This window comes from Balaenoptera acutorostrata, chromosome 4 (assembly GCF_949987535.1).
Source record: "Balaenoptera acutorostrata chromosome 4, mBalAcu1.1, whole genome shotgun sequence".
In the NCBI taxonomy this organism is placed as follows: domain Eukaryota; kingdom Metazoa; phylum Chordata; class Mammalia; order Artiodactyla; family Balaenopteridae; genus Balaenoptera; species Balaenoptera acutorostrata.
The window spans coordinates 89,034,336-89,048,656 of record NC_080067.1 but is presented as its reverse complement, the minus strand read 5'-3'; the positions used below and the strand labels follow the sequence as shown (position 1 = coordinate 89,048,656).

Sequence of the window (14,321 nt, the reverse complement as noted above, 5' to 3'; positions counted from 1 at the left end):
GTAGTCTTCATTTTCTAAATTACCCATTTGTTTTAATGACAAGGTTATTACTGAAAAAGAGTTTGTATTTACTTGATTAGGCTATTATGGAATTATATGCATGGGAAAAGAATATGTTCCTGACCTAAATTTAAGATATTCACATACAAAAATAACTGTCTACATACCTGCTACACTGGTATACACTACATTGTATATTTAAAACCAACATACAAGGTTCTGAAAAGAAAATAGAGCAAGATTTTTCTTTATTTTTCTGTTCTTTGAAAAGGGAAACCAAGAATATTAAAAAGTAAAAGAGGAGCTTCCCTGGTGGCACAGTGGTTAAGAACCGGCCTGCCGATGCAGGGGACACGGGTTCGAGCCCTGAACCAGGAAGATCCCATATGCCGCGGAGCAGCTAAGCCCGTGAGCCACCACTACTGAGCCTGCACTCTAGAGTCCGCGAGCCACAACTACTGAAGCCCGTGTGCCTAGAGCCAGTGCTCCACAACAAGAGAAGCCACCGCAATGAGAAGCTCACGCACTGCAACGAAGAGTAGCCCCCGCTTGCCGCAACTAGAGAAAGCCCACGCTCAGCAACAAAGACCCAATGCAGCCAAAAGTAAATAAATTTTTAAAAATCTATAAAAAAAAAAGTAAAAGAAATAACGTGTGCTAAAGAGATTTAAACGTTAAAAGAAAAATAGCATAACCAAACACTAACATCATGGTGTCGTATAAAGTTGCTGGCCTGGATTCTTCAATGCATTATTATGTATACTCTTTCTCTGCCTAGGATATTTTCTCTCCCCTGTTTTCTTGGCCTGGTCCTATTCATCCTTGAAGTCTTAGCATAAGCTCCGCTCAGGGGAGCTTTGCTTGCCTTGCAGATTTTGCTATATGGCCTTGTTTTATGGTCTTACTGAAAGCTACAATTTTCCTTTATACTGTATAAATCTAATTAAGTAGTTATTCATGCAAGTATTAGTTTAATAATCTGCTTTCTTGTTGAACTATGAGTTCCATCTGTGCAGGGACCATGTCTGAGTAATATTCCATTGTATATTTATGCCACATCTTCTTTATCCATTCATCTCTTTTTTTTTTTTTTAATTTAATTTATTTATTTATTTATGGTTGTGTTGGGTCTTTGTTTCTGTGCGAGGGCTTTCTCTAGTTGTGGCAAGCGGGGGCCACTCTTCATCGCGGTGCGCGGGCCTCTCACTATCACGGCCTCTCTTGTTGCGGAGCACAGGCTCCAGACACGCAGGCTCGGTAGTTGTGGCTCACGGGCCCAGTTGCTCCGCGGCATGTGGGATCCTCCCAGACCAGGGCTCGAACCCGTGTCCCCTGCATTGGCAGGCAGACTCTCAACCACTGCGCCACCAGGGAAGCCCCTCGATTCATCTCTTGATGGACACTTAGGTTGTTTCCACATCTTGGTAATTATAAATAATGTTGCTATGAACACTGCGGTGCATGTATCTTTTCAAGTTAGTGTGTGTGTGTGTTTTTTAGTAGAAAATATTTCTTAGGTGAGCTATCTATACGGGGTGTTGATGTCCAATCTGGCTTCTGGCTTGGACGAGAGAATTGTACAGTGCCTGCTAAGTTGTTCTCAGGCTAAGGGGCTAAGTTCTCAGTGTGCCTTTTGAGTGTTTCAGGTATAGAAAGTTACTGAGGATGTAAAAACCTTTGTAGAAATGAAATGCACAGAAACTCTGTAACCATGAACAATCCTGACACCACATGAGGCACGCTTGAGAAAGGGACTTTCTTTGGAATGTGAGAAGAAACAAAGTTAAATGAAGATGGGAGCAGCTTTGCTCACAGAAGGGAGATCAAACACTCCATAGAAAATACGTGTTACGGTGCAATTGCCCTCTGGGAGTTACAGGATTATGAAAGTCTAACTTAATTAAGGGAGAAAATAGGTCACGTTTAACAACCACATACATGACACATCATTTTGATTATACAGAAAAACTGAAGAGGAGAGAAAAATTAAGAAATCAGAAATACAAGGGAGGCAACCATGGAATGCATCAATCTCTTCTCCTCCATCTATGTCAGGTATATGTTTTGTTTTTGTATATATAAAAAATTCACCGTTCTTCTAACTTCCCTCTTTAAAAACACTTGCAGTATACTTGAGAAAGAAATTTCAGGTGTCAAAAGAAAGAGAAACAAAATGACCCAATGAAAAATTTTTTTTAAAAAACTGAATTAAGAGGTAATAAATATTCTTCTCATAAAAATATACCTTGCGCCTACTTTCCTTTCTCCCCCTTGTGTTATCAACTGACGGGTAATCAGGTACTTGTGAAACCTGCATGAAATCTTCCCGGTTTCAGGGCTCAACGTCCCTGTGAGGTCGAGCTAATTACAGGTACATTTCTTCTGCAAGGCAGTCACACTCTGTACTGTTGAAGGCACAATTAATAATTGAACAAAGCTAGCTGGGGTTTTTTGCTCATATGGCTAAGGGTTGCAGTAGCTTTGCTGTCACACAGGGAGCAGAGCCTCTTCTTTGGGTGTCTCCATGAAAGGCTTAGCATTATAGGCTGAAAAGGATCACCCCCTGTTTCCAAATTTTGAAAAGAATAAAAAACACACATAAAACAAAAAATCCTGGTTTCCTGGATAGCATAGTAAAGGCAAATTCTCTCTCCTGTCCTCAGGAATATGATTATGATCAGGTGGTTATTTAGGTCAGATGTGAAAGAGATGAAAGGGTAGGCTTGGGAATTAATACCTGTTGTAGAGAGAATTGGAGTCTGCCCTTGAGTCTGTGAATGCAGCAGGGAACTAGTTTTGTATGCGCCAGAATAGAATTTGACCCAGAGAGAGGGCCTAGATAGAGGATTATAGAAGAATAAAGTTCTTTCCCTTGAGATGTCTTTAGGAATTTAATGGGGGATATCCCCAAAGCCCCATGGAGTCGTAGATGAGTGCAGAAAATCCTTGACCTATGCCCCAAGCCATAGTCTTGAGCAGGGGTCTGTAAACTATTCTGTAAAGGGCCAGGTAGAAAATATTTTAGGCTTTAGGGGCTAAGCCATATCTGTTGCAACTAAACTCTGCTGTTTTATTTAAAAAAAAAAAAAAAAAAGCAGCCATAGACAACATGTAAGTGAATAAGCATGGCTTTGTTTCATTAAAACTTTTATTTATGGCCACTGAAATTTGAATGTCATATTTTTTATTTGCATGTTAAATAATAGAATTCTTTTGATTTTTTCTAACCAGTTAACCATTTAAAAATTGCTCTAAGCTTGCAGGTAGTAAAAATGTGAGGCAGGTTGGATTTGGCCCAGGGACTGTAGTTTTCTGATCCCTAGGCTGACTATTGGGAATCCCTGTGTGTACACCAATTTTTCTAGTTGAGTTTGAAGTCCCTAGGGTACTCTGACTGTATGTAAATGCTGCCTTTATTGTGGAAGATCTAGTTTGTCCTTCGGTCTTTTGATAACTTGAAACATCATGGATAACCAGGTTATTCAGGGTTCAAACCATATGTTTACTATCATGAAAAAGTCTACTAGAGTTAGCCAGGAAGATCTAAACTCTTAGAACAAGCCTGGGAAGGCCTTGAAACTCTGGTTTGATCTCATTACTCTTCTGAACTGAGGGGATAAAAAAGAATATATCTTTAGGTTCAGATCACCAATAGCATTTTTTCCCGGAAAAAAAACAAAACAAAACTGTTTACTAGTCAATAGTACACCAAAGGAATAAAGTATTTTTATTAATGCAGTTCATTCCTTGATTATAACTTGAATATAATCTGTCTTCCTTCCTTCTTCCCTTCTTTTATCTCCACTTATTCCATAAAAAAATTGAGATTATAAATAATATATGTATATAAACATTTAAATTAATTACAAAAGGTGAGACAATATGAAAATAATGGTAAGAAAACAAGATGAAAGCAAGAGTGTGTCTGTATATGGATTTGATGTCCTAAAATTCCACATAGTTTATTTAAAATCCACCTCATTAATGTGTAATTTATATATGCTTTCCTCTATTCTTTCACAGACCAGTCATAAATTTGGCTCTAAGTTTGGTAACAGTCAATACGATGAAGGACTCATGATTATTTGTAAAAACTCATTGGGTTCACTTTAATAAACAAACCATTGCTTAGAAAAAGGACAGTAGAAACATTGAAAACAAAGAGGAGCTTTCTGAAAGTGTCCTTTCAGAGGAAACTATGTAATACAATTAACAATCTCTCAAAAACAACACTGCAGAAAATGCAATGATTTTAGAGGATATCTTTAATACCAGCGGTCCCCAACCTTTCTGGCACCAGGAACCAGTTTCGTGGAAGACAATTTTTCCACAGACTGGGCCGGGGGGTGGGGGTGGGGAGAGTGGGGACAGTGGTTCAGATGGTAATGTGAGCAATGGGGAGCGATGGGGAGCGGCAAACGAAACTTCACTCACTCGCCCACCACTCACCTCCCGCTGTGCGGGCTGGTTCCTAACAGGCCAGTCCCTGTCTGCGGCCCAGGGGTCAGGGACCCCTGTTTTGTAACATCCTTAAATATGTGCCCAAAACGTTTATACCAAATAGTCATTTAGTAAAAGCAGTTCTACATGGGAAAGGTCTAGGTGTTGTGGGATTGAGGGTTAATATAATTCCATTCAAGGAGAATGTGCTCTGGAGGTTTAATTTAATCCAGGGGAAATGTATATGATATCCAGATAATATATTATCTGATATTCACACTTCAGATAAGCCTGCATATGTGTTTTTTTCCATGTGAGGTTTAAGATGGGAATGAGAGGATATGAGTTTGAGGTTGATCCCCCAAATAAGTGCCTCATTAATTGCTTTTATATATTATCAATAAATGACAAGCTGTATGCATTAACAATAGAATGGGTTTTGAGTGACATTGTCTTAAGAAAATAGAAGCCTCTAATAAGAATAGCTGCCTAAATAAAAGACCATTCCATAGGTTAGTCCAAACTTCACCTGATAAATTAATTTGAGGGCTAATATGAAAGGGAGGCCCATATTCTCACACCACAAAATACAAAATATTTAAGGATGCTACAACCAAACATTACCCTGGCCTGGCCTTTTAGAAGTATCTCGGGATAGCTCCCATTGCCTATCTAGCTTTGCACAACAATTTTTCATGGTGTTCATTTCAGAATTAATATGTTATAAACTAGATCTCTAGATTTTATATGAGAAAACTTTAAAAGAATATCAGATATAAATCAGTTAAATGTTGGGGGTTAGCTACCAAAATAAATGACATTTTATAAGAATAATTGATCCACAGTTCCTCTTTCTGGAAAAACTAAATAGCAGGCCCCATTCTACAAATACTGTGTCATTCGCAAAGGCATGGTTTTGCATATAAGAAAATTTCATCTGTCGAGTAGGGGAGGATGCATGCAGTTAATACTAAATAATTTGGTAAAGTATTTAACCCAAGCTCAAAAAGCAGCAGAACCTCAGAACCCAGTTATAGTGACAGTAGTGGGAGGAGGAGGGGAGAATGCAGAAGACATTCCTGAGAAATGATTTTCTGACTTTTACTGAATTAGCATCCATAGCTGGGGATCCACAATGAGCTCATGAAGTTTAGTCCATGCCTGGCGCCCCTCCACAGAGCCAGATGCTAAGGATAGGATATTAGAAGTCACAAACAATTTTGTATTATTCCTGAAAGATTTCATCACAAGGTGCTACATATAAGGAAACTATATTTAAAAGCAAAGCAGAACAAAAAAACATACAAAGAGCTATGGAAATGTAATCCATACAAAATATTGCCCCAAGACATTCAGGCACCAACCTGGCATATATTTCAGACATAATACTAAGTCATTTAATGCAGTTAATGCTTCTATATTTGTTGCCTTGAGGAAGTGTTCTATTGAAAATGAAATATATCATATATAAATCATCAAAAAATATATATATATTTTCCCCCTATGGTTGTAGACTTTATAGAGATGGATACATTAGCCAAGACCAGAGATGACCCTAAACAAGTCCTATGTCACTATTGTAATCGTGTTTTAATAACAATAAACATGCTTGCCTTTTGGATCCAATGGAATCACAGAAGCATGAGGATATTCTAAACAGTGTATGACATCTGGGGGACTGGAAGGTTGCTTACCAGTTGGTGTAAGGTGTCTCCAGGTGATAACAGGTTCAGGACGGCCATTGGCCATGCAGACCAGGGTCACGTTGCTGCCCTCATTCACAGTGACATCCGAGGAAATGTTGGAGATCTTTGGTGGAACTGTAAAGACAAAAGCAAACAGAATATGTAAGCATGTCAGTAAAAGCAGGTTTCCAGTACTGGTCCATGCAACAGGAAGTGGCAAATTCAAGCGAAGTGCTTTTCTGACTTAAACCATTTGAATTTTTGTGTTAAGAAGCCTGGGTGCTTTTGGACATCCTTACAGACTTAGTGAGCAGATGAAAAGCATGGTTCTTACTATAAGGTGAGAATCTCTCCACTACAGTCAAGCGCTGTAGGAAGTATACAGAGTAACTAATGAAAATGTCTTAGCTCTTTTCTGATTACAATGGACCTTATTTGGTTATTAGAGAACATGCACACTTATACACATTAAGAATAAATTTTCTTATCACTAAATATTGCCTACATTTATGTTCTTATGTGTATAAAATGATTATAGCCCATTATTTACTCCAAATGTCAGGAAAAGAAAAGCAGTGCTATTTAATGTCGGATTGCAGAGTTGTGTAATAAAGATGCAGTAATACCTTGTTGCTTATAATCTAGCCACAAAAGGAAACCCTTGGTTAATCACTACAAGAGAAAACCTCTAAATATCATCTTGGTGTGTGACAGGCCTGATGATGTACCTTAGAGCTTAAAAATGGAATTAATAAGGCCTATGTCACAGACAGGTAGACTTTATAAAAATACTACTGTTACTCCTAATACTATTACCACCACTACTACTAACACTTTAATAATAGCTAACTTTAAGCATTTACTATACATAAGATCTTATGTAGATTACTTTGTAAGTACTGTATTATCTCAATAACTCCTTATAATAAGGAAATAATACCTTATGAGGATTTTATTTATGGGTGGAAAACTAAGTTATAGGTATAGGCTAGGTGAGAAACAGAAAACAGATTTGAATCTAAAAAGACTCCAGGGCCCAAGCTCTTAAGCCCTACTTGAATGCATCTTCATCTTCACAATCCAGGCTACCAGATGGCCAAAAATGACAGAAATTACTTCTCGGTGATATGAGAAATGAGTCCCCAAGGGCTAGCTGCACTGCCGTCTGACTTCCTTCATTAGTGTTCTGGGTGGCAACATTAGATCTCACACGGGTGGGCTTAAGTGGAAAGTGAATTACTTACAAATTTCATCACAGAGGTTATGCACTGATTACAAATTGCAGAGTTTATGCTTTGACTGTGATTTTCCTTTTTTTTTTTTTTTTAACTCTTTGTTGCTTATGCTGTCTCTGAAAAACTATGTGTCAGGGGAGGGAGGAAGACAAGAGAGCATGAAGTAGTTCAATAATAAAAAAAAAAAACTCTTATTTTTTTTCTCACTCTTCCTGCCCATTAGAGACTCTGTGCAATGACAAATAAAACAGGGACATTTTCTGCTTGTAGAGGCAGCTGCCTGACAACTGTATTATCCCTGCAGATCCCTGTTAGCAGTTATTGATGGTACCTGGGCAACTGACCAGGTCTGAGTGTCACAAGGAGGAAGTGGGAGGAGGATCCTCTTGACCTTGGCATTCTTCTCACAGTGACATCTGATATGGCCTCTGGGTAGGAACCAGTGATTCCAAATCAAACCCAATGGCAGAAATAGAATGTAGTTGATTCCTGTCACTTAGCAACTTCTATTTGTAGAGTTTCTGTTTCCCCTTTGGGTTCAGAGTAGTTTTCTCGTATTCATACACTGACTTACAATATACTCTCCCAGACTTTTTTTTTTTTTTATTTATGGCTGTGTTGGGTCTTCGTTTCTGTGCGAGGGCTTTCTCTAGTTGCGGTAAGCGGGGGCCACTCTTCATCGCGGTGCGCGGGCCTCTCACTATCGTGGCCTCTCTTGTTGTGGAGCACAGGCTCCAGACGCACAGGCTCAGTAATTGTGGCTCACGGGCCCAGTTGCTCTGCGGCATGTGGGATCTTCCCAGACCAGGGCTCGAACCCGTGTCCCCTGCATTGGCAGGCAGATTCTCAACCACTGAGCCAACAGGGAAGCCCTCTCCCAGACTTTTACAATGAGGACCTGAAAGGTTATATCCATTTAATAGGGAAGAATATGAGGCACAGAGTGGAAAAATGGCTTATCAAGGGTGATCCCATCACGAAACATGTCTAGGCTTAGAACCCAGAGCTCCTGAATGTACAATTGTTCTACTGTTTAATATTCACAGTTTTTAATTCCCAGTCGAGTAAGCCATGGTTCTCAACATGTCCAAAAACACCTACAGTACAACCTATGATGGTGTCTGATAACAAGACTTAGACATCTTAGGTACCTTCCTCAACAATCTAAGACCTGTAACAGTAATCTATATAGTAATTGTAAAAGCTCACGTCACTCAATTCAAAGTTTATTCTGAATTCCAAGACAGGACATAGAGTAGAGAAAAGAAACACAGATGTGTTCTGATTCAAAAAAAAAAAAGTGGAGGGGGAAATATTCCATAACCCTAATATATAAACATGTAAATTTACAAAATAGAAAAAAATCTCCAGTGGCCAAGGTCCTAGAGAGTTATTATCTATGATAAAATTTACTCACATTACCTCTCCTTTATAGGAGGAATATATATGTACTAAGGACTTTGATTTTACATGGCACACAAGTAAGGTCTCTTGCTCAATGTTACATAGACAGGTGGTGATAAAATTGGGAATAAAATCTAGAATAATTAGCTACAGGCCACCAAACTATATTCTTTCTCCTAATTAAGGACAATATGCTCAGGTCCTGGATCTCAGATACTGGAGATACAGAAAGTGTTTGTGTTGAACACTTAGAAATGCAATCATGTTGACATTGTATCCCACCTTCCTCTGGGTCACTAACCAGTAGTTTCACTCCGTCATTTATCTTCCTACTTTATTGTACTTTGTATCAGCTTCTTGCCATAAGCATTTATATATGATGTAGCCTTTTTGCTCTAGAAAGAAATCCCTCCCCAAATCCCATCTTACCTTCTTATTTACTTTTAACTTCTCTATCTCCAAATTTCTTGAAGGAATTGTTCTATACCATGTCTTCATTTCCCATTCACACTCCAACCTTCAGTGCAATCTGGATTCTCTCATTAACCTCCAAAGAAACTGCTCTCAAGAGGCTCACCAATTCGTTTGAACCATACTGTTTTCAGGTCCAACGAAAATTTTTGTTATTATTCCTATTTTTCACTGAAGTAGTTGACTTTGTTGACCGGAATCTCATTCTGCCTTTCCTTAGTTTCTATGTCACAAACTCAACTGCTTTTCCTCTTACCCTTCTGGACAACCTTCCAAGTTTAACTTTTGGGCTTATCTTGTCCCATGCCTTAAACATCTGAAGGTTTGATCACTGTCTTCTTTTTAAATATTATTCACTGTGATCACTCACTACTCATCTACTCTTCAGCTTCAGAAGCTAATGTCATGCTATTGATGACTCCCAAATCAGTAACTTCAGCCCATATTTTTCACATGACCTTTATATCTGCACTTTCAATGAACCAACTATTCTACGTCTCCATCGAATGTCTCACAGAAATCCAGGATTCAGCATACTCAGGGGTCATCATCTTCCTTCCCACAGAGAACCTGTAATCTTGTGATCACTTTCTTAGTAATGGTGTCACCATGAAAACAGTTGCCCAAACCAAAAAAGTTTATCTCCCTCGACTGCTCTCTCTCCTTTACTGCCCCCATATAAAATGGATCCCCAAATTCTACGGCTTATGACTTTTAAATACCTCTCAGATTCATTTATCACTCTCAATTCCTGTTCCTACTAGCCTTGTTCCAACCATCAACATTTCTTTTTTTTTTTTTGCCTGAATTACTGCAAAAGCATTACAACTAGTTTCTTTGCCTCTAGTCTTCTTCTCTCCAAGCTCACTGTCATTCATTCACCATACTGCAATCAGAATTTTCCCCCTAAATTGCAAATATGAGTATAGTATCCTCTGATTAATCTCATTGCCCTCAAAATAAAAACTTCTTAATATGGCTTAATAGGTCATTCATGGTTAGCCCCTGCTTCTCTCTCCTGCCTTATTTCCTATTCCCTTTGCGTTGCATCATCCAGTCAGATCAAACAACTTTTGATTCCTGTAATATACTATCTCTGTTTACTCCCAGGCATTTAACATTCTATTTTATTCTCCATGGAATGTCTTCTTTCAACTCTTCATGTGCTATTCCATTTCCTCCTTCAGGTCTCAACTTGTCAGCTTGTTTTCTCACTTTTTCCAGGAAGACTGTCCTGTCATCCCCCACCTACCCCCAACCCCACTCCTGATTCCATATTGGGTGCCCCTCCTGTGTTCTCACACTGTACCCTGTATTTCTCCACACAGCACTGAACCATAATTGCTGGATTATTTATCTATGCCTGTCACTAAACTGAAAGAGGCAGACAGGAAGGCCTTTGTTTTCTTGACCACTGAATCTTACAGAGCATGGTACTTGGAATATGGTAGGTGCTCAGTGTGTTTGAAAAAAGAAATGCATGAAATTTTTCTCCCCAACTCTTTTCTGAGCTCAAAAAAGTCATCTCATTAAATATTTGTCAGAAAGGAGCAAGCTTTTATTCTGAACCAGTAAAACACTTTTATCAATATTTCTTTAGTTACCCATCTAGTCCTCTATTTCACTAACAACTTTGACTCAATTAAAAAAAAGAAACTGATCATGGGGCAGAAAAATGTTCATATATTTTAGAAACCAAGATGAACTTGGTGTCCAACTTCCTCAATTACAGACTTTTCAGGGTTTTAACTTCTTTTTTTCTTTTCTATCACGAGTCATATATACATGTATATATATATATTTGCATGTTTGTATACAAATACATGTAACTTTTTTTTTGTTTAATGGTTTAATAGTTCCTTCCTAGTTTCCTATAGCAATTCATTCAGTCTACATTTATACCATCACTGATAACATAATATTAAAGAAGCAAATCAAAGTTTTTGTTCTGTTACTCATAAAATTTTTATAAAGATTCTGGGAAGTAAAAAGTATTTTTATTATAATTACTGCCATTTTATAGATGTGGACATAAGGGATAAAATGGGTAAAAATCACATTAGCTAAGGAATCATAGAGCTAGTACCAAAACCAAAGGCTTACAGATTTCCCAAACTTAACTCTTCCTTTATATTACACTCACTTTTGCAAAAGTGGTTCCAAATAGTATTTTTTACTCTATTTTAATTCTCAGTAAGGATGACTACTTAGGAAATACTGTTTAACATGATAACCTTATTTGCATCAGCAAACATAAGTTGTTTATCAAAATCACTGTAATATTGATTTATGTTCAATTCTTGGGTCATCACAGTACTCTGGGTAGTTTTTGTTTGTTTGTTTGTTTTGGTTTTCTCTTTCTGGAGTATTTCCTAACAATTTTTACTCAAAGGATATTAATGTGATTTATTATATATTCCTAAATTTTATGCCATGAACCATTTATTTAATGTTTTCAACCTATCAGTTTCAGTGACTTCTCCAATTTGTCTGGATTATTTTGTTTTTCTTACCAACTAATGACAGCTCCTTATACCATAAGGAATTGACCTTTTGTTATTTACAATTTCCCCAATTTATTCTTAATTTTATGACCATATTTGTTTTGTAGATTTTTTTTTTTCTTTTTCTTTTTTTTTTTGGCCATGCAGTGCAGCATGCAGGATCTCAGTTCCCCGACTAGGGATCAAACCCATGCCCCCTTGCAATGGAAGCACGGAGTCCTAACCACTGGATCACCAGGGAAGCCAGAAGTCTTAATTTTTTTGTTTATCTTTCTTTCGTGATTTCTTCTATTGCTTCTGGGCATATTAGGTCTTTTTGTAACATAAGATCAGTTAAATGCTTATCTCTATTTCTTTTATTTTTCTTTTAATGGTCTGTTTCATTTTTTAAAAATTGAACTCTTTACATCATATGGGATTTATTTATGATGTGAACTGTAACTAAATTTTCCCCCATATTTTTTTAGTAAATTTCTCCAATACCATTTGCTAAATAATATAAAATGTATACATCATTTTGGTTTTCAGAATTACACTATATAGTGTTACCCATTTGGCCAGAGCAATATTTTCTGGGAAACAGAAATATAAACCTTACTTACCATGCCAAGTAATTTATCAAAATATTTGAAAATATAATTCACTAATCTTTCGGACAACACACTATTATTAGGTGTTGCCAGTTCCAAAATTAATTGCTTATTAGAATAATACCTCCTAAAATGCTGAGTGAAAAACATAATTTAGTTACCCGTCTTTCAGGACATTAGCAAAATTCATTATTCAAAGTAATCTTCAGGGTTTCCATTGTAAAAAAAAATGTAAAATGAATATGCCACACCCAACACTTCTAATTTTAAAATCTGAATTAGTAAATAGGTAATATTTTTTCATTGAAATTCACATATGTTCAATGTTAAAGAAATACATGTTTTCTTTTCTTTTATTCAGTACAAAGTGAATGGCAGTTTCTAAAATAATGCTAACATCTAGTTGCACTTGGATACATGAATTCCTTCAGCTGTGCAATGAACCAGCAGTAAGTAAGATATGACACAACCAATCTGGCTCTGGCACCCATGATTTTATTGTCCTTTCTCACTCTTTTTGTAATTTTCTTACCCACTACCTCTACCAGATCTCCAGGGTCTGCCTTGTTTTTTGTGGACTCAGAGCTGCCTGTACATTTTTGTACTGTTCTCCAGGTTCAAACTTATTCCTTCTTCTCTTTTGTATGAAACTAACATCTCTTGTGTATGACCGAAAGTGGAAATGCAGGCAAAGTCAGGGACATAGTGGAGTGTTTAATCTGCCCAAATCCATGCCTTCTTCTTCTGCTAAGACACCCTACTTTTCCTTTGGAGAACTACCTCTCATCCCATTGCCATTGGTTTGTTGGGATTGTCAATCAGGTGACCTGTTTTCCTTAGCCAAAGAAAATTACCTAAGTTGGCCATTTCAGACTCTCCCTCATTAGAACTTGGTTTTTATAAGAAATAGTTTAAAAGAGGTAGAAGTTGATTGACTGTGTTAGTGGCTCCAGTTTTCCACTCTTCCCTGTTCCACATCCTTTACCATGCCTATGCCCTCCTATAGTGGGTGGTACACATTTTTACATTCCTGGACCATGTCACCTGTTTTGGCCAAGGATATCAGTATAGGTAATATGAGCAGAGCCTTGACAAGTGCTGAAACAACTGGACTCATTTGGTCTTCTGCCTCTGCCATCACCATGAAAAGCACATGCTGAACTGAGCCTTTTGGTCCCAGGAGAAGGAGGATAGCAAATGGCAAATAGGATTGCCAGATAAAATACAAGGTACTCATTCAAATACAAATTTCAGATAAACAACAAGTATTTATTTTTAGTATAAGTATGTTCCAAATATTACATGGGACATATTTATACTAAAAATTATTTATTATCTAAAATTCAAATTTAACTGGGTATCCTATATTTTTAATTGATGAATCTGACAACCTCAGGAGCACAGTCACCTGTAGTGAAGCCCAGCCTAGAAGTGTGCTGACCTGTACATTTGTGAGAAATAAAGAGTAACTATTATTGTTTTATGCCCATGAATTTTGGACTGGTTTATTTATCAGCAATAGTTAGCTAATACATATTATGAAAGGGCAACCACCTGAAAAGACTATTATTTTTCACTAGTGCCTGCAACTTGCATCCCTAGAGATATATGATTTTGAGTTTTCCATGGCAAGATTTTTCTGCTTTTCCTTTGGTTCTGTGAGCTAGTCCATATTCTTCCAATGTATCACCCCCTTCTTACATAAAATTAGCCAGTCAATTTCTATTGCTTAAACCAAAGAATCCTAATTATTGCAAATTGAGAAGCAGTCATAATAAGGTGAAAATTTGAAAAGGGGCCTTTTCATAGAGGGAAAATTGTTGTCATCTCTGCTTAGGTACTTGTTGGACTCCCACAAAACCAACTTAGTTGCATGGCTACCATTGGTTCTGATCTATCAGTACACATTGCTTTAAAAATAATTGTTGGTTTGCAAGGCCATCTAATTCTAGCTGTGAATGTTTTAATGCCTTTATTCTTGGTCCCTAACTG

The 14,321-nt window shown here is 37.4% G+C and overlaps 1 protein-coding gene across 4 annotated transcripts in view; it reads right to left on the bottom strand.

The window, feature by feature from the left end:
* Positions 1 to 14,321, bottom strand: part of LSAMP (limbic system associated membrane protein) — a 657,783-nt gene that overhangs the window by 213,644 nt on the left and 429,818 nt on the right. For all 4 annotated transcript variants that reach the window (XM_057545177.1, XM_057545178.1, XM_007181898.2 and 1 more), the window contains exon 3: positions 6,135 to 6,260. In XM_057545177.1, coding sequence (XP_057401160.1) covers positions 6,135 to 6,260 — 126 coding nt within the window. The remainder of the gene's footprint in view (positions 1 to 6,134; positions 6,261 to 14,321) is intronic.